General features: G+C 38.8%; 1 protein-coding gene across 1 annotated transcript in view; it reads right to left on the bottom strand.

The window, feature by feature from the left end:
• LOC127447162 (partitioning defective 3 homolog B-like) overlaps positions 1–26950 on the bottom strand; it is a 502153-nt gene that overhangs the window by 10817 nt on the left and 464386 nt on the right. Inside the window, exon 22 of the mRNA XM_051708779.1 lies at positions 5047–5123. Within this exon, the coding sequence (XP_051564739.1) occupies positions 5047–5123 (77 nt within the window). The remainder of the gene's footprint in view (positions 1–5046; positions 5124–26950) is intronic.

The following is a 26950-nucleotide window of genomic DNA, read 5'->3' as shown; positions in this document are numbered from 1 at the left end:
CTGAGGACCTAAATTGGGACATGCACATAGATTCCATTGTGAAGAAGGCTCAGCAGAGGTTGTACTTCCTTCACCAGCTGAGGAAGTTCAACCTGCCACAGGAGTTTCTGACACAGTTCTACTCGGCCGTCATTGAGTCTGTCCTGTGTACATCTTTAACCAAAACAGTTCCATTGTAGTTTCCTTCTGTCTGTCCTGTGTACTTCTTTAACCAAAACAGTTGTGACTGTTTTGGTTCAGCCACCAAATCAGACAGAAGGAAACTACAATGGACAGTTAGGACCGTTGAGAGGATTATTGGTTTCCCACTACCCACCCTCCAAGACCTGTACATCTCCAGAGTGAGGAAACGTGCAGGTAGAATCACTCTGGACCCCCACACACCTTGCGCCAGGACATCCATGCACAAGAACAGTTTTTACCCTCAGGCCATTTTCCTCATGAACAATTAAACTGCCTCAGGACTCCCCCATAGAGCAATAATGTAAATACATATCTCATGTACATATGTAAATTCATATATTTAATTCAATAACTGTATGCACATACATTACCACTTGCACATGTACATATGCCATTCTGTTATATGACCTATTACTTTTATGTCTATTTATACTCTTACCTTCTTTTATATTCTGTGTCTCACTGTAATGTTCTGTGTGGACTTGTTTCTCCTATCACCAAAAAAAATTCCTTGTGTACATGAGAACACTTTGGCAATAAAGCTCATTCTGATTCCGATTCACTATTGATAGCCGAATCGATGTACACAGTCCTGACTTCTAAATTTGTCTTTTGACAAAATACAGCAATATTAAAACGCTAAATCAAAATTATCCTTCACCGAATGAAAAATGAATGGTTTATTAAAATCTGCCTGCAGTTTTCCATCATGTAGCAATGAGATGCAGAGACAATTATATTCTGGGACTGCTTTACTGTTACTTTCAAATGGTGATGACAGTCAGGAAGCCGCCACGTTATACTCTAAGACATCTTTACTTTCTCATGCTCTTCATATCAGCCAAGTTCAACCAGAAAGTAAGAGACTGTAGTCGTTATTTTGGCTTCCTAACAACGTTAAATTCTTATGAAACCCAAGGTAACAAAGTTTCCCTCCTAAAATAATTTTTTTATTATCAACTCAATTATTCCTTAACGACAGAGTGCTCAAAACAAAACAAAAAAACAATATAGGTAAAGTGAGAAATAATGAATGATAAGCGTTTTTGCCAACCATCACCGCAGAGAGAGAAGAGAGCAGAAACAGAGGGTGTTCATCTCAAAGCCAGCTGCTCTCTCCTCAAACTTTCATCTTGGAACATCAACTCCAGTGTTTGATTGGTGAATGGTGTCTAATGAACGTCTGTTGTCTTGTTTTCTGTGTTTTCCTCTAGGACTGTCATATTCTGCTGCCTGTAAAGCTCCTCGCCTGAGGAGTTTGTAGCTGACAATCACTTTTTGACACGTTAATATTCCTTTTTCATCTAATGTTTTGTGGATGCTGAGGATTTGGAAATCCATCTCATCTGATGTATTTCTTTTGGAATGCTATACTGTATATTAGAGAGGTAGGCATTTTCAGACGCAGGATATTCTAAGTAAACCAATTTCGGTCAAAACACCATTTTAACAAAGTTTAGTGTGTAGGTACTGTGTTTTTCCTTTGCACAGCAGAGTAGCTTCCTAGACAGGAGCTGTCATGAACTGAGTGCCATGTTTTTAAGATTAGGTCAGAACTGGTCTCCCATAGTGCACCTGGCAGCAAAAGTTACACTGTGGACCATATGAGAGCAGAGCTGTTTATTCAGCTGCCCTCGGGAACTGCGCACCTTACCATCACACACACAGACACATACACAAATACACACCTTACTGACCTCTGGCAGTCATATAACACCAGTTAGGCTCCCACTGAGAGGAGGATAGGAGGACAAATCCTGGCAGGATTATTTGGTTAGAATTCCAGACTTTATTGGGAGCAGAGTAACAAAGAAAAACATTCAGCTCTAATTTCAGCTGCATTTGTTAACAAGATATGTGTCTATCCATTAAAAATGTTTGCTAGAATGTAATTATACAAATTGGTCATTATTTTGCCTGCAAAAATTGCAGTTTGGAAAAATATTGACTGCCTGGGCGATTCGAGCTTTATCATCACCAGTAACTGAAGCTTCGCACTGCAGACGGCTTTGACAAAAGAGAAGTAAAAATGAGCAACAGAGCTTACACTTTAACAACACTCAGCCTTGAGAGTCTGAAATTAATAGGTGTCTATATGAATGTCTGAGAACTGTATGAAAGGTATGCGATGGGTGCTACATGCCTTCAAAGATGAGTTAGGTGGTTAAGTGTCCTCGTCCTTGTTGCGACTGTGAAGTCTGAAATAGATCTGTAGATTTTGATTTTCTGGTGTGGATTCTGAATCTCAGGCTGAGAATGCCAAGGTTCGATGCCTCTTGAGAATAATACCTCTCGCACTGCAATGCAGCCACGGGAAATGGTGAAAAATGCCCAGCTATTCCAATACCTCCAAGTGAATTCTGAGCATTGAATGAGTAATGATTGACCACATTTGCTGCTGCAAGTGAAACCATCAAAAAATTTCCATCTGCTTCATTTAATCATTAGCTTAATATTCTCCATCTGCTACCTGCCTGGCGTGGTAATGGAAGCTGGGGTTAAAATGGAGCTAAATGAGGTTTGTTCTGTAGAAGTCACGCTTGCGTGGTTGTCCTGCTATTGGACAGGAGACCGTCTGGGCAGGAGCCTGCGGTTCCCAGCTTGACAGACACCTGTGCGCTCACTTGTAGGAGACGCTAAACAGCAAACAGCCATCAGGGGTGAAGCCATAAATGGACCATGTCTTTAACATGCCAATGCCAATTTACAAACCTGATGCACCCCATAGGAGGCCGTAAATTTCATTTTGAATCTTAGAAGACTGAGGTGATTTCATGTATACGAGTGCAAGGGGTGAAGAATGGAAAAATACACATATGTACAGGAAGAAAAGGAAAGGAAAGAAGGAAGGAAAGGAACAGAAAAATATGGGAAACAAATGTGAGAAATAGGAAGAGGAGGTCCAGCCTAGCACAGATGGTGGGTGTTGGTTACCAGGGCAACACTGAACAGGCAGAACAATGACAAATATGGCATTATTTTCAGAGCCTCTCATCAAATGTAACCTTCCTCAGTCACCAGTTATTTTCTGACATTTTCATCTTAAAACTGACAGCTCACTAGCTAATCTAAAAGATATGAGAACAATTCCCCATTTTAACGCACAAAGGGTTGAACAAGAATAAACAACCTGACCATTGTGACTGTTCTGGGAAAGCCCACCAGCAAAAAAGTCATTGGACTGAAGATTCTTTGGAGAGATTTAGGAAAATCTGCATTCTAAAGAATTTAAGAAAAGCTTGGGTTAGTTTTAGAGAAGACAGTGAAGGATGGGGTGAGGAAGAATGTTTGAGTGAGATTGGTTTGTGCACCAAAGAACAGCAAGTAGCTTTAGTTCATTGAGATGGGCCACTATCTGTGCATTCATCAGCTAATTATCAATAGAACTGTCCAATGAAAGCCTCCACAGAATGAAGCAGATCTTCGACTTGCCAGTTAATCCAATAATCTGGAGGCAGGTGGTGAACACCCCCTTGGATTTGCTGACCCTCATTGAACACACTGTGTAATAAGTGGGTGTATCAATGCACTAATGGTTATAATTAGACACACAGAGAGGAGCTGCAGGGTCAGTTGCCCAGGCCAACGCTCAGCCAACTGCAAAACCAGTTACCTCAGCATGGGTCAGACACAGATTTGAACCAATTTCAATCTGGACTGGTGTAATAATCAAAGCCGGGGTTTGCTGCAGGCGTACTTGGCCCAAGTTTGGCCCCTTTATGCGTCAGCACAAAAGCACGTACTACCTTAATGGAGCTAGAGAAAAGGTGTGAAGCACTATTTTGAAGGAAAATAGCGTTGAAAGTATACCCTGGGGTCACTGATACTAAAATCTGTTCTGATAAGCCATTTTGGGGGACTGCAATTTTAGTTCAACCCAGTAATGATGCTGTAGGGCAATACTTTATATTGTGTAATTGTAATACTTTACAATACTTTATTTTAGTGTTCTATTAAAATTCTATGAGTGCTTTTAAAATGCAATGCCAACACACTAAAAAGTTCATCCCTTGCAAGTTCATTTTAGATTTCTTAATCTGGCAGAGATGCTCTGATTTGTTATCAGCTAGCTGTTTATAGTGGTCTGCAATCATGTGATGACAGGCCCAACATGCTTGCATGTGCTAACACCAGCGCTGTTAACACAGACTGCAGAGGGCAAACAGGCTGCGGACTTTACGAGCCAACAATCACGCCTGTACGATTAGTGCTGTGCCACTGTTTGTTTGCGCTGGTTGCAGTGGCTTGTCAGGTACAGCAAACATGTTAAGATTGAGAATGATAGATAAAAGAGAGGAGATACAGACAAAAGCCACTAGGGCTCTGGTGATAAAATCGTATAAATCAACCAATAAAGTCGATAAATTGCAATACGTTTTTGCACAATATTTTCCATGTATCAATGTATTTTAAAAAAATACAATATATGGCAATGTATTGAACATGACATACTGTATGTATCCCGATGTGTATCATATCATGAGGTAGCTGGCGATACCCAGCCCTAGAAGACAAGAAGGACTAGATCGACGGAGCTGAAACTTCAGTCTCCAGACATATACTCTGTGATCAGGTTACAGAGTTGTGACTGCATGGCCGCCTCCCTGGAGAGGATCAGGTGAATTCCCAGGATAGGAGGGCCTCAAAAGGCAGACACTCCAGATTGAATTATATGCTTTAAAGATGATTATTCAGCTCTAAATGAGAGAGAGAGAGACAGACAACTACCTGCTCTCCCCCCCTCTTTTCTCATTTTAATTCTCTTCCTTTCCATCTTCTCTTTCTCCCATCTCTGCGCCTTCAAACATCCATCTCTCTCTGTTTTGCCACAGAGGATGGAGGATTGATGGTGGCCGCTCTTACCTGGGCAGGGAGGCGTAGTGTCGCTCCACATCCTCGTAGCGGGGTGTCAGTCTGGGGTCAGGGTTTCTCACTGGCATCTGGTAAAGGGCAAGAAGAAAGCATAGTGAAAAAGAACCGAGAAGGGTGGGGGTTTGCCTTGACACAACAACCAAAACTGGACTGCAATACACAGGTTCCCACACCTTTTGACCAAAAAATATTCCATTACCTTTTCATGATTTTTTCAAGTTGGTCGTGATTACTTAAAACATTTTGAACATAATTTTAAAGATTTTACTGGTTGGCCAAATATATTAAAGATGAGTATAACAAGAAAAATTATATTCGCAATCAAAATTTCTTTGACTTTTCCATTACTTTTTAAGTCTTAATTAATTTGAATGACTTTTCCAGGCCTGGAAACAACAATTTTAAAATTCCTTGATATTTCCAGGTTTTTCATGAGTCTGGAAGCCCTGAATAAAGTTCTTTATAAAGTTGCAATATATAAAAACAAGTCAAGTTTATTTGTATAGTGCTTTTGACAATATACACCGATCAGCCACAACATTAAAACCACCTGCCTTATATTGTGTAGGTCCCCCTCGTGCCGACAAAACTGCGCCAACCCGCATCTCAGAATAGCATTCAGAGATGCTATTCTTCTCACCACAATTGTACAGAGTGGTTATCTGAGTTACCGTAGACTTTGTCAGTTCAAACCAGTCTGGCCATTCTCTGTTTACCTCTCTCATCAACAAGGCATTTCCATCCACAGAACTGTTGCTCACTGGATGTTTTTGGCACAATTTGTTGTCAATTCTAGAGACTGCTGTGTGTGAAAATCCCAGGAGATCAGCAGTTACAGAAATATTCAAACCAGCCCATCTGGAACCAACATTCATCCATGCGATTATCTAATCAGCCAATTATGTGGCAGCAGTACAGTGCATAAAGTCATGCAGATACGGGTCAGGAGCTTCAGTTAATGTTCACATCAACCGTCAGAATGGGGGAAAAATGTAATCTCAGTGATTTGGACCGTGGCATGATTGTTGGTGCCAGATGGGCTGGTTTGAGTATTTCTGTAACTGCTGATCTCCTGGGATTTTCACACTCAACAGTCTCTAAAATTTACTCAGAATGGTGCCAAAAACAAAAACATCCAGTGAGCAGCAGTTCTGCAGACGGAAACACCTTGTTGATGAGAGAGGTCAACAGAGAATGGCCAGACTGGTTTGAACTGACAAAGTCTACGGTAACTCAGATAACCACTCTGTACAATTGTGGTGAGAAGATTAGCATCTATGAATGCTATTCTGAGATGCAGGTTTGCGCTGTTTTGGCAGCATGAGGAGGACCTACACAATATTAGGCAGGTTGTTGTATTGTTGTGGCTGATCGGTGTATATAGTTTCAAAGCAGCTTTACAGAAAATGCCTAGAGTGAGCAAGTCAAAGGCGACTGTGTTAAGGAAAAAAAAGAAGAAAAATAAAAAACTCCATAACTTGCTTAGGTGAAAAACCTTGGGAGGAACTAGCATGTAGTCCTTTTAATATCAAATAATGTCTCAATCTAAACAATTATAGATGTTTCCTATAAAATCAAATGAACAGCAAATACAAAAGTAGCTCTAAATAATGCACAATATCATAACACAGTAAAAGCTCTGCTAGAATACATTTTAAATAAATGGCCTATCACTATGTTAGTTTGAATCATTGTTGACAGTTTAATATACTGACTATTTAAGGGGAGTTTTTACATGAAATTCAGTGTTTTCAAAGCAGATTTTATTATTTTTCATGAAAAACCCCTTCATATTAGATAAACAATCATTAACACTTGTGTAACAGGGTAACAGGGAAAGGAGGTGGCGAGAACTGGACGAAGCATCAAAGTAATATTTAATTAAACAAAAACACACAAACATAAACACACATAGGTCAGCTGCCTACAGCTCTCTCTCTCGAACTGCCACCTCCGGGTGCCTTTATCCCTCTCGTCAGCTTGATTAGCTTGATTAGGGACTAGGCGTGTGTCATCATGGCCCGGCCCGGCCCCACCCTCCTCCTTGCCACAACTTGCCTCCGAGACATTGAATAAAGATATCTGACTGCTAAAGGTTACTACGGTGTGGGCATAATAGATTTTTGTCACTTTCAGTTGCATTTTTTACCTGTTCCATGGTTAATTTCTGACCCAGGTGTGCTGGCACCTACTCTACCAGACAGACACCTCTATCGGTCATGATAGATTACTGTAGAGCTCATTTTTAGACACGAATTAACATGTGAAAAATTCATTTAATGCTAAATTCCAGACAGGATGCTGGCCCTTCACTCTCACCCTCTGCATTAATCACAGAGTTGCATTCCCCCTAAAATACATGCTGTGTCCTGTAATCAAGCCATGAAAGGCAGTGTGAGTTGCTCACAAAGGCTGCTTATTGGGGATTTAGTACAGAGAGTCATGGGGAGGGGGTAAAAGCCAGATCCCAGATTATGTTTCTGAAAACAGGATGGAGCCTAGCTGTCCTCCAACCCTCCTGGACTAAGCCTGACTCGAGCCCAAGAAAGAGCAAGATTAACTGTGCGCATTACAATAGCAAGATGAGCAATCTCTTAAAAGAATGGCTAAACCTCCCTCATTCAGCACACAGATTTGCGAGTATCTCCCGTTTCCTTTCTCTAAAGACCAACGCTTTTAATGGGATTTGCTCACAGCATTTCCAATTATGCTGTTTACACTGCACAAATAACTTTCTACATCAGTGGGGTTTTTTTTCTCTTTAAACAAGAATAATTTACTAGAGGCAAAATTGCCCAGGATATTAAGACTTTTATATCTAGTTTTAGGCATAAACCTCACCACATTTCGTATGCTTAAGGACATTTTTTATTTTTTTGCCAATTCCCTGAAAGCAAGTATTATCATCTTCAGCCATTTTGATTCTTACTGAAAGTAAATTTATCTTGTTTTAAGGATTTTAGATATTGTAACCGGAACAAATTCTGATTAAGAAAGTTCTTTTTGGCAGTGTAGAGCCTGAATAGATATTCAGATGCAGCAACTTCATTTTGTAGAGACTTTCCACCTCCATTTGTCTAACGTTTAAAGTTTTTCTCGTTGTCTTCTAGTCCCTCTTCACCCACGAAAGCAAAAAAGGTGACAGAGGATTGGGATTGGGAAAATTATACCCAGACACATATAGGCAACTTTATAAATTATAAATACTGACATATAATCAATGAGAAATTTATTCCAGTAGATTTAGCAGTGCCTGACAGTGCCTGACAGATGACAATATTTAAAAACCGACTTCTTTTCCGAGGGCAATATGTGTGAAATTGTGTCATCTGTCTCGATGAGCTGATTTTAAATACACAGCTCGCTGTGCCGCCACCTCTCTCTCCACTGTCCTCATAATGGCTGCCCTCCTGCCTACATATTAGCCACATTTTTCCTCTCCGTCTCTCAAAACTGTATGTCTTCAGGGATTCAATATATAAGATGAGAGGACAGGCACATATTATTTGGAAAAAAGGCTACTTGAGGAAGGGGCCAGTGATCGACAAGCAGAGAAATAAGTGTGAATGAAAGGAGAATGAAAGAGGAAATAAAATGTGCGAAAATCTGCGTACTTCACTGTTACAGAGTATGCAAAAAGCAGTATGTCAATGGAGTAGGATGTCGGAATACTCAATATTCATGATAAAATAGGTGAACAATACCCAGATGGCTTACTGCATCTGTTGAGATTCTAAAGTGTGCAACCAGTGGACACTTTGCTATCGCATGAGGTGAAAGGAGCTGAGAAGCCGACAGACAAAAAACAAAACAAAACTGTGAGGCAGAGAACTGTGAGACGGGTGGCTCATTTAAGTGTACACAGAAAGGTACCAAGAAAGGTATTCCTTGTGATAAGGTTTTATAAACAACACACAAGTAAATTGGTTTCACAATTATTGTTAGATTGTCATAGGTCAAAACTGCAAAAAATTGTTTTCTCACTCAGCATTTTTGTCTTGTTTTCCACTAAAAATATCTCAACATTCTTAAGAAGCAAAATGACATAAGATATTAAGGTTTGTATCAGAGAAATCTAAAAATTACAATATAGCTGCAAGCAGCAATTACTGGGGCAAAGCACTTAAACAGCAGAGTAAGCAGTTAAGCAAGCATAGCCGAATAATCCATTGAGAATCATCATTTTAAATCAAGCAGATTGCAGATTATTTGTAGATGTTACCATTTTTGATAGCTTTTGGCCACTAGGTTGAAACCCAACCTGAAACTTTACATGGAATCCCATGATCATGAGGTCAAATACCAAGTTTGGTATAGGCATCACAATTTTAGCACAAAGTATTCAAAAGATACAAGTAAAAATAGCAATCTTCCAGATTTCCACGTCACTGGGTGGCGCTGTGCCCAAACTGCTCGGGTACCCTCAGGGCATGGTGGTGATGAGATATACTGTGCAAAGTTTCATTTCTAAACACCAAAGCTTTGCTGAGATACAGCCTCAGATCCTTTTTGGAGTCTTGCCATCAACTTTGTAGATGCGTAATTCAAGAACCGTTTTGTCTATCAAAAAGCTTTTGATACTTTTTTGTTATGATATGCACCAAATTTCGTGTCAATCGGATGTACGCCTAGGAGGAAGTCTAAGGAGTAGATTTTCAATTACATTCAAAATGGCCGACCATGGCAAATTGGGTATCTAAAGAGAGCAGTCACAGGACGGTGTGCCAATGACACATACCCAGTATTGTAAATTTATGCCATCTCTTTTGTAAAAATACAGCAAATTATGACAAAATTCAAAATGGCTGATGCGCAAAGTGGCCTAGGAATACTGGGTATTTTTTTGATTCTGCATTCCCCAAGAAATCTAAAGAGACCAGTCTCATGACTTTAGACCAAACTATTCAGAAGTCCTATGCAAAAATGTCTATTTTTCCTAACTCTTGACAAGCAGGTGGTGCTGTGCCGAAACTGTGCCGGTACCCTCCCGTCATGCTTTTGATGACTGATGCCAAGTTTCTTTTCAAAACGGCAAAGCGCTGCGAAGATACAGCCTCACGTCCATTTTGGCATGCTTGAATTCGTTAAAGTGTTATTTGAGAATGGTTTAGTTTATCTAAAAGCTTACAAATTTGCAATGAGATATGTTGGGACTGGCATGTATCTGTGTGCCAAATTTCACAACTTTCCTATGGGCTGCCATAGTCTTCAAGCCAGAATAATTATAATAATAAAAAGAAAACTAACAACTATACAGTGCTTGGCCCTAATAAACAAATAAATAAATATTGAGGTTTATCCTTTAAAAAATAAAAAAATAAATAATAATCCAATGGAGTAAGAAAAATAAACAATTGATAGGGAAAGCAAGTTTATTTTTCTCACCCCCTTGGCAAATAGTTTTTCTTGTGAGCATAAACCTCTTCAAAATGTGTTAGATTTCTTTGAAAACAAGAGTAAATATCTTACAAAAATACTCACTAAGATAATTTTTTACAGTGGAAAAAAACACAAGGGTCAAAAGACATTGCCAACCTGGCGCATATAGTACGGTCCAGGAATGTATTTGTACTACACATCTACATACTTGCAGAACACTAGGCATGTCATAAAATATTGATATATCGATTACTGATAGGTACATCATTGTATCTATATATTTTTTGGGCATCTTCCATTAGCTGACATTTAAATTAGAAGTCTAATTTGTGTGCTTTCTTGGGCTTCTGTTTATTGTCTTGCATAATAGCACTGGGAGACAACAAGGGGGTGATATAACATTTCATGAAGCAGGTCGCAAAGGACAAGTATCACAACATAGGACTGGTATTTAAGAGTCAAAGATCTTCTATACTGAGGTAACAACCTCCACGTTTTACCATTGGAGAGAGCGTAACGGTAAACTGCCGTGTTACGACAGTAAGTCACCGTTTGCGGATAACATACAAATGAATGGGGAGGCCGTAAACTGACAAAATCGTTTGTGACTTCTCTTATAAAACAGCAATTTTATTGTAGTAAACTGCACACTTATTTAGTGAAAACATGTTGGAGATTAGCAGACATTGATGAACTGTTCCCACTGATGGCTAGATTAAATAGCCTTTGTCCTTTGATAATGATTTGGGTCAAATTTAATGGAAAACTATGTGAGTTGCGCTCCGTGGTGCTGCACATTTTTGAGCAGTCTCCGGAGACAGCGAGCCAGCAGTGTGTTTGTACCATAGAAAATAATTGTTTCCAATTTAGAATGTGCCATGTCATCTATTGTGCAAAGGGTAATCATATCAATCAGGAAAATCCCGATATATCTCGATAATCATAGGGAAAATCGTATGATTGTTGATGCATACAAAAGGCATCGATCCCAAGCCTACAGAACATATTTCATCCACAGTTGGGAAGTAAATTCAAGCAAGTTCAACAAATGCAATACATACTATGAAAGTCAGGGAATTTACAGCCAATGAGTAATTTATTTTTAATCATATGTGTCTTTTTCCTTTATCTATACCTCTCCTTTGTCAGATGCCCTGCAAGATGCAATGAACTCAACAAGTATCACAGAAGTGGGCGTCTTTGAATGCTGATGATGGTTCTGAGCAAAGATTTCACAAGATCATGTGCCTGGAGGGTTAAAGAAAAAAACGTATCTCCAAATAGAACAGACATCACTATTTGAGAGATATAGGTCTTGGCCTTCAAAGTTCAATATTTGGTATAGACACATATTTCAATGATCCTTCCCCAACAGGGATCAATATCTGCCTGGATCTCTCCCACTGTAATGATTGCAGAAATGTGCTTCATTATTTGGCTTTGGCCTCACATTCACACCATACAGCTAACCGTTTCCACACTCTGCCCTCTTGCCATCTGTGCTTTTAACTCTGGACAGAAGCTGCCAATCCACACTGACCAAGAACCAGCTAATCATGAGAAATGGAAAAACTCAGGGGTATGAAACAAACACATCACAAACCTGACATTGATAGAGCAAATGAGAATAAAAACACCTTTCCAGACATCTAGTCTCTGGCCAGAAATTAGATGAAGAAATTAATGATGATTTACCTAATTTAAAGGGATAGTCATTATTTACTCACCTTTGTCATTTCAAGCTAATATGACAGTGGATCATGACATCATATTTGAGTTGTTCAATGATTTAATTTAATTTGATGGTCAATAACAACTTAAATTAAATTTAACTTAAATTTCGGTCTGTTCATCATACAAAGTGATAGCATGTCTTTAGAAGACTTGGAATATGATGCATGAGTTGCAGGGACTACTTTTATGAAACATTTGTATGCTATTTTAAGCTTTAAGGTATGTCACTATCAACTGCTATTGTACGAAAAAATATGTCCTCAGAAGAAAGCAAGTAATATGGGTTTGGAGTGACAAATCCATACCCTGTAGGTTGCAAACCCCGTTTCTAGTCAACTGCCAACAAATGTTTAAATATGCTTTATTTTCATGTATTTTTGAAAATCCCTTTCTAAATTCTCAGTACACGAGTAGGTGTGTATGACTAAGTTAATTTGTGTCATCGAATGTGTGTGTAGGCACAGAGACCAGTGTTTGTGTGGGGTGTGTGTGTGTGTGTGTGTGTGTGTGTGTGTGTTTGCACAGGGGGCACTGCTGGTCCCTCTAGAGTGTGTGTATTCCATTCCTTTGCTCTGAGCAGTGCAGGGCACAGGGCTCATGCATATGTAAAACACACAGATGAAATCAGTCTGAATTTACAGTTCACTGCGGGCAAGGTAAACAAACAAATGAATGTGAGGAGGGGAGAGGTGTAGGATAGAGTTCTGGAAGGCAGGGTGGCACCTGCTGACTCACACCCTAAAACAACTGGCATCCCCCCCGGCCTCATTAGATGGTCTCGCCTGCCAGGATAACTGGATAAATCTCCTGATCTGCTCGCGCAAACTCTCACCCGCGACATTATCAAAAGTTTGCTCAAGCCAGCCAAACTCGCAGGGCTGGAAATGGCACTTGTTAAATGTTAATAACCCATAAACGAGTTTATTCATGGAGAAACCTTTTCACAGTGCACACTAATCTGGCCTTTTCGCTTCTCTCTCTCCTAACTGAGGTTGAACAAAATATGCTGTGTAGTCTGCCGTGTGCCATTAAATGCTAATTACATGATATCAATACATTGATCTTGTGCAGCATAAAGCAAATACATGTCAGATATGTCTGGCTCCACATAATAATTGATTTACTCTATGGTGAACATGAAATATCAAAATATGGTACACCTGGTGTATGTTACATATTTGGGTTCATATTGAAGGGCATATACACCTCTCTAAATATCCGTGAGCTTGCTCACTTTCTTGTGCATGTATCTAGACAGCAGTTAGTTTCAATACAAGTTATTATTAAGATTTTTAAAAGAATGCAATGGTTATTTATTTTTAAAGAAATATCAGACTATTCTACATATGCATAACACTTATGACATTAAATTTGTGTCTGTCAAAAGGTCTAAATCAGCTTAGTCTCAACTTTAAGAACAAATGCATATACAGTTTATCATGTATATATTTTATGTTTGAGTCATTAATTGAGAGATTTTAGAGAAACTTCCCACACCTGTAAATGTAAGGTGTATGACTATAAGTTATAAGGAGCGTAGATCAGGTTTGTAGGAATTCCTCACAGTATTACAGAAAAATATGCCGGCAATTTATTGCGAGATACTGACGTTTACTTGTGAGTAGCAGTGTTCCTACAAGCAAGCAAATGTTTTGGTCACCTCATCTTTAGCCATTCATTGCAAATATCATCTGAGAGAACAAAACATATTTTCAGAGTCACTTTCAGGCTTCTTATCACATATTGCTTCACAATCCTCCTGTGAGATAGGCCTAAGACAGAAACAAAAATAAATCAAAAAACCTTTGCTTGCTCTTAACTTAACAGGACATAAAAAAAAGTGCATAAAGCATGACATTGCAGCAAAAATTTAAGGACCCAGCAGACTGATCAATTGGGCCCCTGCTGTACTCTGCCCAGGGTGATGGTGGGCAGAAATAAACATGGTGGTGTCTGATTGACAGACATGCTGGGTGATGTGTGTCAGAAGCTAAGCTTCGTAATGAAGGCCAATAGGATGGCACGGTGGAAGCACAGGCCTGTGCTATATCCTCTGTCCCACTCGTCCCCCATTCCTTCAGAGCTAATGGTCTACAGAAAGCCATTTCACGGCGTGCCGAGCAGAGGAGAGAAGAGAAGAGAGGGTAATTCTGGCGGAAGAGACTGACACAGCCAGTCATAAAGCGTCTTCCCTATCCCTTTGCGCTGTGCACAGCCCATGAGCCCATCAGTGCTATTACCTGGACCTCCATTTGGCCTGGGCCACCCGTGCTGAAACTTATTTCGACGTATCCATCCCTGACACAAGACCAAAAATGGCAGGCACACGGCTGTAAAGTCAACATGAAACAACATTTGCAGACTGTAATTTTGTGATGTCATTTTAATAATGTCATTTCCAATCGCTATTAAAGCAATATCACACGAGCAAGAGTGCTGCATGGCCCTATATTAGCACGGCTGTGATTTGGCCACAGGCCATACAGCACGATTGCGAATGTGATATTGCTTATATATATATAACAGTTAAATAAATAAATGAGAAAAAACTAAGGACTGTCACAACCCCCACCCCCCCATAAAAAAAAAAAACCTTGTGTATGGAACTACTTTATTATACCATGGATCAGGATCTGCTGTTGCTAGTTCAAAAGATACGCTTAAGCATTCGTTAGTAATTCAAAAACGTCACTTTAAAACTAGTAATGATGGCTTGGGCTGTACAGGTTATTGGAGAAACAAGGATGTGTGTGTGTGTGTGTGAGAGAGAGAGAGAGAGAGAGAGAGAGAGAGAGAGAGAGAGAGAGAGAGAGTGAGTAGCGATTGATTATGTGAGATTACCTGTGTCTGTCACAACTCCCAAGCAGAGCTGAACAGTAAAGCTATAGTTCTTTAACTCTTTTCCTCAGCTGTATGTAGTGTTAGTGAGTTTGCTGAAGATAATGTAATTTTGGTCAAATACATTCTATTTGCTCTGTGTAAAAATAGCTGTCCTGCAACCGCTCCCTATTTCGCGGTTGCAGGTGGCGGTGCGCAAGAGTCATTCACTATAGAAACTGTACTCCCCTCCACCATGTTAAATGTTTGTTTACATCTCTTCCCAAAGTAATTCGAGCAATCATGGAGTGAGAAGTAATTACCGATGACTTCAAAGAAACCGCTCGCTGACTGGAAGCGTTCAAATGAACGTCAGCTCAGCTCGCTCATAACACACAAAAATGGTCTTTTGTCATCACCTGCTGGCTAAAATCTTTAAATATTACAGGGATAAATTAAAATACACATCTAAATCTTTTACACATCTGTGTTGCTCTTACGCTTTAGTTTAGAACACCACAAACACAAGCGGAGCGATACAAACAGTAAAGCGCCTCAGTGCTGCTGGTCTGAGACATTAGCACTCTTGGAACATCTCTTGTCCAATCAGATTCAAGGACCAGAACTAACTGTTGTATATAATAAGATATATATTACAAGTTTGGATATAGAAACAAAAAGGGAAGGATATTATTTTATCAAGCAGTAATATATTACTTAATGAAAAGGAGACTTTTGTTTAGGAGGCTTTTTGACTGAGAGGTTAAAGGTCAGTTCGCCCTCAATAGCTCATTGTATTCCAGTGGTAACACTTATTTTTCAAATCTACTGTTATTTGTTGATGTTCCCTGTCACCTTTATTACATTAACCGGCATTAAATTACAGTGTTAACCATTGACAATAGTGTTAACTATTGTGTCAACCTATAATAGTAGCCTAAAACAAAGCCTAAATAGCTAGTTGGCTGTTGGTTAACATTAACAAATAGCTAACCTCACCTTGGTTACTCAGCTGACAAGAAAAAGTCATTTTAGAGGCGGAACAAGCAATTTTGGTGAAAGACAACAATGTTGTTGTTTGGAATAACATGCACATACATAACAAGACCAGGAATATGTATTAAGAAAGTAAACAGGTTCAATTTTAAATTCATGTTGACTTTAAAATGTGACATGTGATAGTACAGAGTAGATGACTTCAGAAAATAGAGAATGTGCAGGGTGCAGTATGTGAAATGCCCTAAGAGTGAGGGTGGATAACATGCTGATATTTTGTGACAGGTCATATTTAATCTAATACATGCTGTTCTGGCATGTAAAGGACTGGAGCAATATTAATATATCTGCATTGATAAATAGGCTCAATTACTCCATCATGTTCAGCACTCGTAAAACACAGTGAACAAAAGGGGAACATAAAGAGTCTGGGAGGAAAAAATAAAAAAATAAAATAACAACGCTGCAGAGAGCTAATAACATCCAGCTTCTTTGCAATTTGTTAAGATCTGCCTTTCCCTCTGCTAAACGACAAGCTTTGGTGAATAATGAAAAGACCAGAGTTTCGGCTACTTTTCCAGCTGACTCAAAAGTTTCATCATCCATCAGAGAGCCGTGCACAAGTGCGAGCCTCCACTAGTCATTACTTATGCTCAGACATCTGATCGCTTTCTCCACAGAACATGAATTACCGGACATGTCAATTCTAACCACAGGGCAATCATTTATTCCTCTGAGCTGGTAATATAAATGTAACCAGCGCTCTAAACATGCACCACTTCCTTCTGGAACTGTTGAAAGTAGGAATGATGAGAAACAGAGAGATGAGCTAAGAAGAATATATCTCAATCTGGGATTGTTCATAGGAAAAGGGGACTGTGGTGCCAGAGTTGGATCTGGCACAAAGATGCATTCATAATCAAAGCCCTTACTGGCCATCTTGGTAATTCCAAAGCAGCTATTTTCTAGGCATTCAAGTACAGATCCTATCGTCTATCTAATGGGAAAAGACCAAAATCTTCAAAACTGTGTGTCAAAATTTTGTTTTATTATACAACAGTTAGTTTCAGGCCTCTCAAAAAAAGTGTCAAAAGTAGTCCATGCAACTCGTGCATAATGTACAGAATATTTTCAAGGCATACAATCACTTTGTGTGATGAACAGATTTAAATTTAAGCCGTTTTTTCACTCTCAAATGAAATCAAATCACTGATCAACTCCTGTATTTTGAGCCCAAATCAAATATGGCAAAACGCCAACGTCATCAAACCTCAATGGTTCTTCAGCATCTCAAGACCAAATGTCATGACAAAAGAACTAAAGACGTTTAACGTTATTTACGGGTCGCCATATTTGATTTGGGCTCTGAGTTGAACAATGATTTGATTTCATTTGAGAGTGATTAATTACATAAATTTCAAGCTGACCGTACGCCTTCAGAGGACTTAGAATATGACCCAGGAGTCAACGGACCAGGGTTTCCGTTAGCCAGTAATAATAGTTTTTTTTACCGTTAAAATGTCCGACAAATTCAAACAATGTCAGGCACAATGTCCGGTGAAAATATTAAAACGATGCGTCATCAACCCCTTTAGTTGATGCCACAAGTGTACAGCATGACATGATGCCATTGAAAAATGGAGGTTGAATTTTCCCGAAGCTTGGGTTGGGTTACTTTGGGTTGTATCCCACACACTGTCAAAAGCAGCCTACATTTCCTTTTCACATACTAGCAGTGAGAAGCTTCTAAGTTCAGAATCACATTAAAACAGCCTTGCGTTGCCAGCTTCTGGAGAGAAGGACTCCAGGGCTTATGTGAATCTCAAGTTGTAAAGAAACACTGGACACATTTGACTTCACTCTGGCAGCAAAACACTTTTGTGCTATGAAACATCAGAGGAAAATAGTCATAAAAATAAAGAGCCAAAGGAAATTAGCCAAGGTGAGAAATTATATGACATAAAAATTTGTTATTTAAAAATAAATTTATAAATATATTGTTAAATTTTTTTTTTTTTAATTAAACGCAAATTCCATGATTGACGTTTTTTTATTTTCCGAATTAAAAAGCAGCTATAATGAACAAACGTTTATCGTTCATTTGACTTGTGCCATTATTAGCCTATATCATATTATTATGCATAGTCCATCGCGTTTACAGTGCAAAATAAACAGCGAAATGAGATCCAATCTGTCTGGCAAACTTCATCATTCCCAGACACATTGGCTGGCACCAAAATGTATTAGCGGAAACTCTGGCATGGACTACCTTAGTGACACTTTTGGGTGCTTTAAGCTTAAAAGTGAGCCACTATCAACTGCTATATGAAATTAGCGATCGTGACATTCTTTAAAATATCTCCTTTTGGGTTCCAAAGAAGAAATTATACCATGTGCATTTGGAATGAAATGAGGTGGACTGAATAATGACAGAATTTTTATTTTGAGGTGAACAAATTCTTTAACTTCTTGTTTACAGAACTGTTGTATAAAAAGAAGCATACAACAGTACTCATACTCATATGAAATTGGTTTAACCCCTTAAACTCTATGGACCCACTGGCGGGTCCAAATTGGGGCACTATATCGCTAAAACAAGTTTATGCTTAAAACGTTGAAGTCTCCGTCTACATAAGTCAGGCATATGAGGTATCATTTGAAAGCTTAGAATCTGAACTTTTCAGAGATAACCATCACTTCTGCATTTTACTAAAATACCAAAATAAGGCCTCAAAACATTCACCTTGAAAATTAGCACCCCCCCCCCAGAGGTAATGGGGTATAAATATTTATATAAAAATAAAAGTCCTTCACATAAATGGACAAGTCATACATCAAATTAAATCTCTCACTCTCAGGAATGTGACTGTACAATAATACAAATACCACAATTCAAAAAGATTTTCAAAAAAATCACAAATATGAAATATGATTATGAAATATGACTTCTGTAGGTCATCAAATATGAACGTCTCTTTTATGCTCGGAAGTTCTCTAAAAAATGTGCCATTGTTTACTTGTCTGTGAGCTTGCTTGGCTGAATAATCCAATGTTATATCTTAGAGGTCCAGAACAATATACGCCATCCAGAAGGAAAAGCATGCAAAACAAATCATCAGAAAATAAGTTTTCGACTATTAATGATAAAATATTTTATATCATTACAGGAAGATCTCAGCTTTCTAATTGTATTTTTTTGTCTCCCCTTTTTGGAATGCCCAATTCCCAATGCGCTCTAAGTCCTCATGGTGGCGTAGTGACCTTAATCCGGGTGGCGGAGGACGAATCTCAGTTGCCTCCGCGTCTGAGACCGTCAATCCGCACATCTTATCACGTGGCTTGTTGAGCGCGTTACTGCGGAGACATAGCACGCGCACAACTCACCACATGCCCCACGGAGAGCGAACCACATTATAGCGTCCACGAGGAGGTTACCCCATGTGACTCTACCCTCCCTAGCAACCAGGCCAATTTGGCTGCTTAGGAGACCTGGCTGGAGTCACTCAGCACGCCCTAGATTCGAACTTGCGACTCCAGTGGTGGTAGTCAGCATCTTTACTCACTGAGCTACCCAGGCCCCCAGATCTCAGCTTTCTAATAACACTTAGACTGAGCTTCTAGTCCACTCAGAGGCTAAGATATTCAATGAAACAACAAGGGTGGTGCTTGAACTGAAAATTAGACCGAATGTCTATGGACGAGCACAACTTTGTAAAATGCGTTAGAGCGCCACCTACATTTCAGATCTGCATATTGTGATGGAATGTGATAGAGAAAAAAATATTTTTTCTAGTGCTTTCTGCCACCTAGTGGAATAAAATAAGACTTTTCAAAGTGAGACTGAGTGAACAGACCTAGAATTACATATTTACAAAGTTAGGACAACAAAAAATTTATCTATAAATATATATATATATATATATATATATTTAAAAGATTTCTGATTATCATAAAATTATAAACACATACAATATTCTTTATGAATAATTGGAGTGTTTTTTTATTTTTATTTGGACGGTTCTCTAAAAAAGTAGGCATTTTTTTTGCAATTAATCCATAGTATGTGTGAATGGTGAGATTTTAAATGTTAAAATTTAAATTGTTTTACATTTTACAATTTAAAAAATTGTGGACGCCAGCCCAAAAATCCAGTTTTAAATATATAAAATCTGAAAACAATGGTCTCATAAATTGTACTTCTTAATCTCATGCTAAAAAAAATTCCAGGCTGGTACTGAAAAATAATGTCCAAGCTAATTCGCATATGGGTTCTAAAAACAACACAGATTAGCTTTTTAAACAGAAAAGCAGGACTTCCCTTCTTATAGCCGCCATATTGAGTGTTGCGATCCAGTTCACTTTTCTACAAGTGGTCTGTCTGCTCCTCCCTATACTGTCTCTGGCGTAACCCTTCACACACTCAAACACATAATGTGCTCTGGCCTTGTGCGGCAGATCACAGAAGACCAGAATGCTTTGACTGATGACACTGATGGAACAGTTTCTCTGGCATTGACTACCAGCATATCACAGTCAGTCCTCCAAACCGCACAAGCGTTTGCCTTGAAAGAGTCTAATCTCAAACACCAATCTCTCCACACACACACACTTCTACACCCATACGCATACACACTCCAATGCATCCACCCACATCCAATCAGCCAGAACCACAGGCCCTCTTCTGACTGTTAATTGAGTTTAGCCAAAGTGCTGCCATCACACAAGTGATGTGAGTTATAGATTATAAGAAGCTCTCACACAGCCATCGATTCCACACAGGGCAAATGGCCCAGTACAGGGCTAGAGAGAGCTGATGTGAGCTGAGCATTACTCTGAAGATCTCTGCCATTTAATTAACAGGAGGAGAAGGTAAAAGGGCACAGATGCACCTATGCCACTAATGCAGCTATGAGAATATGTTTAAGGCATGTTTATGAATTACAGGAGAAAACAACAGATAGGTTAGATTGCTAACAATGCTGGGTAGAACTAGAGTCGAGCAGAACTTGGGACTCGGGTTGTTGTTACAGTACCAACATTTCCATAGTAATACCAGTGAAATTTTACAATTCTAAATACTACTTTCAATACACAGCAAAAATTAATATGCTATGGAACTCTATTGATGCTATGACGATTTTTAGTTACACAATTATAGAAATATTAACAAATTAAATTAAAACAATGGCATATAGCCTTCAAATATTTCTCAATGAGTAAACATTGCTTTAAGTTATTTTTAAACATTTAAGTACACAGTGAGTAAGGAAGAACAAAGAAATAAATCAAGAGCAGTATATGCAAGCATTCGAAAGCAGCCGTCTTTTAGTTAGGCAGCACCGAATTGAGTTTGCAGTCAGCATTAACTGTAGCCTAGAAAGGCTTGTATTGTTACAAAGTACCAGTACTTTTAATATTCTTTCTCGGGACGTAAAAATTCTCACATAGCTCATCCTCTCTCTCATTCAGTAATGATCAGGGCTCTTCTAATTCAAAATGGCTTTTCAAGTTAATTTCTTTTTGGGCTTTTTTGCCAGTGACAGTAGAAGGGAGACAGAAAATTACTTGGGAAGAGAGGGGTCAATGGGACAGACACATAATGCAGGTCAGTTTGAATGTAAATCTCCTGCATGAGCACCACGGCTCAACGTGTCTGGAGCATGTGGACTTCTGATGTGAGAGGAAGGCGTCTAGAAAGACCTTTCCTGCATATTTCACTTAGTCTACCATATTTACATGCAACCAAAGAAGTAAAGAGCCCCCAAATTTCAATGCCAAGCAAAATGTGACATGTATAGGGTGGAAATGGATTGTGTTTTGTATCAGCAGCTGAATCCCGATTGTCATTGTGGCTCTTGTTTCACAAAATTCAGCACTGTGAGGTCACAAAATGGTTTAGATTAAGCTGATAAAACAGAGCTGGTGACTCAAGCACGAACCAGCTTTTGGAACAAAAGTAGCCTTCCTGTGGCTGTGTCAGCCCAGGTCATCCTCTCTGTAAAGAGCACCTGGCCCTTAAAACTGCCAATGCAAAATGCATACAACCTCGAACACAAAACTAATTCAAGTAAGGTACTAAATGGTGTGGCATTCCTGTCTTACTTCAGTAAGAGGAATCGTAATTTTTGCATTTGACCTTTGGTCTTTCTCAGCTCTCTCTCACTCGTTCGAAATGTCACGAGGCAAAAGAAGAAAAACAAACTCATTCATTCAAGTCCACTTCTATCTGCCACTCTCCTTTACTGCAGTAATTGCTGTGGCTTGTGAAAAGCCATCAGTTTCCAACTCTAATTAGTGAAGGCTCTTAACAAAGTCTCTCCAGCAGACCCTCAACGCCGTTCCCCGCCGGCAGCCACTGCGATGGCCAATAGACTCTTACCCAGCAACAAAAAGATCTATTTGATAGCTTTCATTTTTCATAATTTTCTCTAATGAGGGTGAATTGATTTTAACTAGGACATGAATGCTGTGAGGGAGACCGGGAGCTAATGCAGTGATTTCTCTCTCTCTTTCTCTCTCTCTTCTTAGTTCCATCTTTATGATTATGTGTGCAAACTTGATTGGGCATCTGCTTGTTAATGTAAGGTTTTTGAGTTGTTTGTGAGTCTTTTTGGTAGGACCAACACAAGCTAATGCCAGCCTGGTCTCATAAACATTACTTGACCGTGGCAACATTTGGGCAAAACGAAATAACGCAACTTATTACGCGTTTGGCTGCAGTTTCCCAGTGAAATGTCCAGTGGGGGGCGCCAAAAGTGAGTGAAATGGTGTCCTAATCAGATGAGGTTTTTAAGGTGAATATTAGATGGAGGTTTTAATGAGCAAAATATTGTATTCGTTATTTGTGTGAAAGTTAATAAAACGTACAGTTGTTGTAACGCCTGTTAATTTCACTAGGAAACTGCAACAAAACGTAGAATTTGGCACGTAAAAGTCAGTTGGCGAAAATATAGTTATAGTAACGTTCATTCTATGAGACTATAGGTTGGCTAATGCATATCAACTTGAGAGTGTGCCCTAGATAATGCATTCTAGGTCTCATTTGGTTATTTTTGTATAATGTATTTTGGGTATAAGTGCCTTCAAATATGCATAGTAAGAACATGAAATTTCTTGTCTATGATGTGTTCCTGTGCATATTTTAAGGAATAATTCACTGTTAATAATTCTGTGTTAATTTAGTGTGAAAAAAATACTTTAGTATATAAAAATAACACCTTAATACATTAACACAATTAATCATGCCACCTAACCTGTGCGTAAATTCCATATTAAAAGTACATATACCATTGGAGCAATTCACGTTTGAAGGACTTGGAACTTTGTGTTGTTAAGAGCTACGTCAGCATGGGGCAGTCAACAAACATCTCAAACAACACAGCCACAGAACGAGGGCTGGTCACACAGGACGTGTTATTGACAGCTGAATGAAGCACAAGAGAATGCAGGGATCTCAAGATTCTCAAAGTTTCAACTATTTTAATTTAACAGAGCATTCTAAAAATGCAGTGTTATGATGCTGAAAACCAATGAGATGCTTCAAAAGTGTTAATCTTACGCATAGTCCAACAGTTAAAAATAGCGCAGATGGAGTTGTAAGAACAGGACAGATTGATTGAACTCAATTATAAAATGGATTGCTGCGGACTATAGGTCAGTGGTAGGCTTATGCTCAATGATTTGGGAATAAAACAAACAATACATTGACTTCTAAAGCCATTTTTTCCATTGTCTAACCAATGCTTTACTCTTCTGCCACAATAATGCAGTATATTACAAATATATATGAAATTCTGAATCACTGTATTTATTATTATTATATTTGTAATATTGATATATGCGATTAATTTGAAAAATGATCTGCATGTCATGTAATAATTTTTTTTAATTGACTAAAACATTTAATCAATTGACAGCCCTGTTTCTGTCATCATTCTGTCATTGGATTGTACTGACCACTTGAAATGTGCTTTTTTTTTTTTTTTATTAATTATTTTGAGGCTGAGAGCCCCAGTTTTTGGGTGAACTATTCCATTAAAGTGGTCTGTAATACACAAGAAGCAGCCTGTCATCAAAATCTATCAAAATCCAAATGTAAAGTTGCATGAATGGAGGAACTAGTCTTCTATTTCTATTTCCTCCTCATCCTGTACTGAAATGTCAAAGGGTACCTCCGGGATGTCTATATGAGTATGAGTGAATGTGTGGGTTTGTGAGAGGATGCAATGGAATATGAGTGTCTACAAGGTGTCAAAAAAATGCATGCGAGTACAACTGAATGTGAAAGTGTGTGTGTGTGTGTATGTGTATTGCTATAGGCACATGGGTGTATCTTTGAGGCCTCTCTGTGAAGTGCGATGAAGCTCCCACATGTAATTAGAACCGTTTTCTCCTACTTTACTTTTTTCCACATCCACTTAATTTTAGCAGCAGGGTTGGTTACGTAAACCTGGGAGAGCATTTCAACACTGTCACTTAACTGTGCACAAGATGATGATTCCGAAATGTATAATTACTTCAAATCTCGTATCTGTATTATAATGCAATAACAAAAGTGTGCGGATTGAACGGGGGTGTTTGTTTGCATTGCCAATCTTCAATCGCAATCTACACTCGAGTTAATGTTAATTTGAAATGTCAAATCCTTTCAGGATAAAGCCGGATAAACAGGAAAATAAGAAATGCCACATACTCAAGGCCCCGACACTCGGGCAATTAACCACATTAAAGGGCAATAACCAAATGCATGCTCCTTTTAATGACTAAGGCCTCTTCACACATGTCATTTAATGGCTTCCCATGTCTATTTTTATTTAGCTTCTCTCTTTAAAATAGCAAATCCAGGTCTGAAATTTTAAATGTTACATCGGGGCCAGCAAAGCTCAGTGCTACTGGACGTAAGTACCTGGTACAAACTAAATGACCTTCATTCTGTTTCATGTCTTTTAAATGATTATGTCCTTAACTCAAGGTTCTTTCAAGATAAATTAAGAACCCATAAATAGGAACCAGATTTTTTTATTTTTTTTATTCTAGGATGCAGACATTCTCTAGAAGATGGACCAATTTTGTACCTTCCTTTGTTCTCATAATCCCTGTCGAGAACTTCTATGATGGGAAGTCTGAAAAATGGGGGTCCTATCTGGGTGGCAACGATTTAAAAAAAAATTATCTCCAGTCTTAAACCCCCTTTTCATTTCCACTTTCCTCCTCATTTCTTCCTTATCGTCCATCCACCTTGAGTATTTTCAAGGACAACCTGCAAATTTAAGGGGGAAAAAAAAATCTAAAAGCCAGACCCTTTTAAATCTGATTGGCCCAGTGAAATACATCTTACCTTACATAATAGAGTTCTACAGTGAGTGTACTTTTTCTACAAAGAGAAGCATTTAAGTATTAGTTACTATATATACATGTATATGTTTGCAAACAGATCACTACATATAGTGTTGTATATAGAAATATTTTAAAAGAACAGTTCACTAAAAATGAAAATTCCTCATCCTCATGTCATTTAACCTGTGAGACTTTTTCTTCTGTGGAAAATACAAGATCACAGAATGTCCAAGCTGCTCTTTTCCATAAAATTACACTAAAATCATTTTCAGTGAATAATGCCTTAAATTTCAGTCTGTTCCTTGCATAAAGCTATCAAATGGCTTAAAAAGACTCGCAATATAGTGCAAAAGTTGTATGGACTACTTTTTATATGCTTTTATTGTGGCTTATTTTTTGTCCTTTTTGGAGCTTGACAGTCCCTGGTGCCCATCCACGTTCACTGTATGAAAAACAGCAGTTTGACATTCTCCTAAACTTCTCTTTTGGTGTTCCACCGGAAAGGAGTCACCATACAGGTTTGGAATGACTAGAGGATGAGTAAATAATTACAGCATTATCTTTTGAGTGAACTACTGTATCTCTTTAACTTACCGTTTGTTGTGGATATATTCTTGCTAGGACTCATTGGAGAATACTGCTGGTCTACTTTTGAATGTGGTAGTGACTTTTTTTAACTTGCTGTTTTTTCTTATTCCATGCTGCCGGCATGTCTGAATATGTTGCTTCCAAGCTGATCCCTTGTTTCCCCTTTATTATATTTAAAAATGTTTACATTTTCACACACATGCTTGAGAAAACAGGTTTGAACTTTAGCCTGTGAGTGACAGTGTGAGTGCTGTATTTCACCTTGTGTGTAAACATACATTTGGATGTGTGTGTGTGTGTGTGTGTGTGTTGGTCATGTGTCCAGACATGTGTCTTTGTCAGATAGGAGCGCAGCTGGCTTGGCAGGCAGCTTCAGATGAGGGTATAATGGGATGGAGAAACTGCCTCTCTCTCTCCCTCATGGAGATGATTGCTAGAGAGCACTTGGTTTCGAAGCAGCACCCCGTGCAACACCAATTCCCACAGCTAGCCACCGCTGCGGCCATCAACCACAGAATCCTACCTGTCAGTTTGTGCAGCAGACCCTCTGAAAATCACCTATACATCACACAGCACTCCACTGAGGACAGCTTCATTCTGCAAATCATGGGATTTTTTTTAAAATGAGAGGCCATGCATTACAGTGATATTACCACAACAGAAATACATAATTGTTCAGATGTTAAAATACTTTCTTCTAGCTTAATATGCAGAGAAAATAAAGGGATAGTTCACCACAAAAATCTTCTTTTATCATTTAATCACCTTCATGCCATCCCAGATGTGTTTGACTTCCTTTCTTCTGCTGAACACAAACAAAGATTTTTAGAAGAATATTTCAGCTCTGTAGGTCCATACAGTGCAAGTGAACGTGTGATCAGACCTTTGAAGATCCAAAAATCACAGAAAGGCCACATAAAAGTAATCCACATGACTCCAGTGGTTAAATCTATATCTTCAGAAGCGATATAATAGGTATGGGTGAGAAACGGGTCAATATTTAAGTCCCTTTTTACTTTCAGATGTGTAAGTGAACCTAAACAGG

Source organism: Myxocyprinus asiaticus, chromosome 10, assembly GCF_019703515.2.
Source record: "Myxocyprinus asiaticus isolate MX2 ecotype Aquarium Trade chromosome 10, UBuf_Myxa_2, whole genome shotgun sequence".
Lineage (NCBI taxonomy): Eukaryota > Metazoa > Chordata > Actinopteri > Cypriniformes > Catostomidae > Myxocyprinus > Myxocyprinus asiaticus.
The sequence above is the reverse complement of the archived record's forward strand: the minus strand, read 5'-3'. Positions and strand labels throughout refer to the sequence as shown.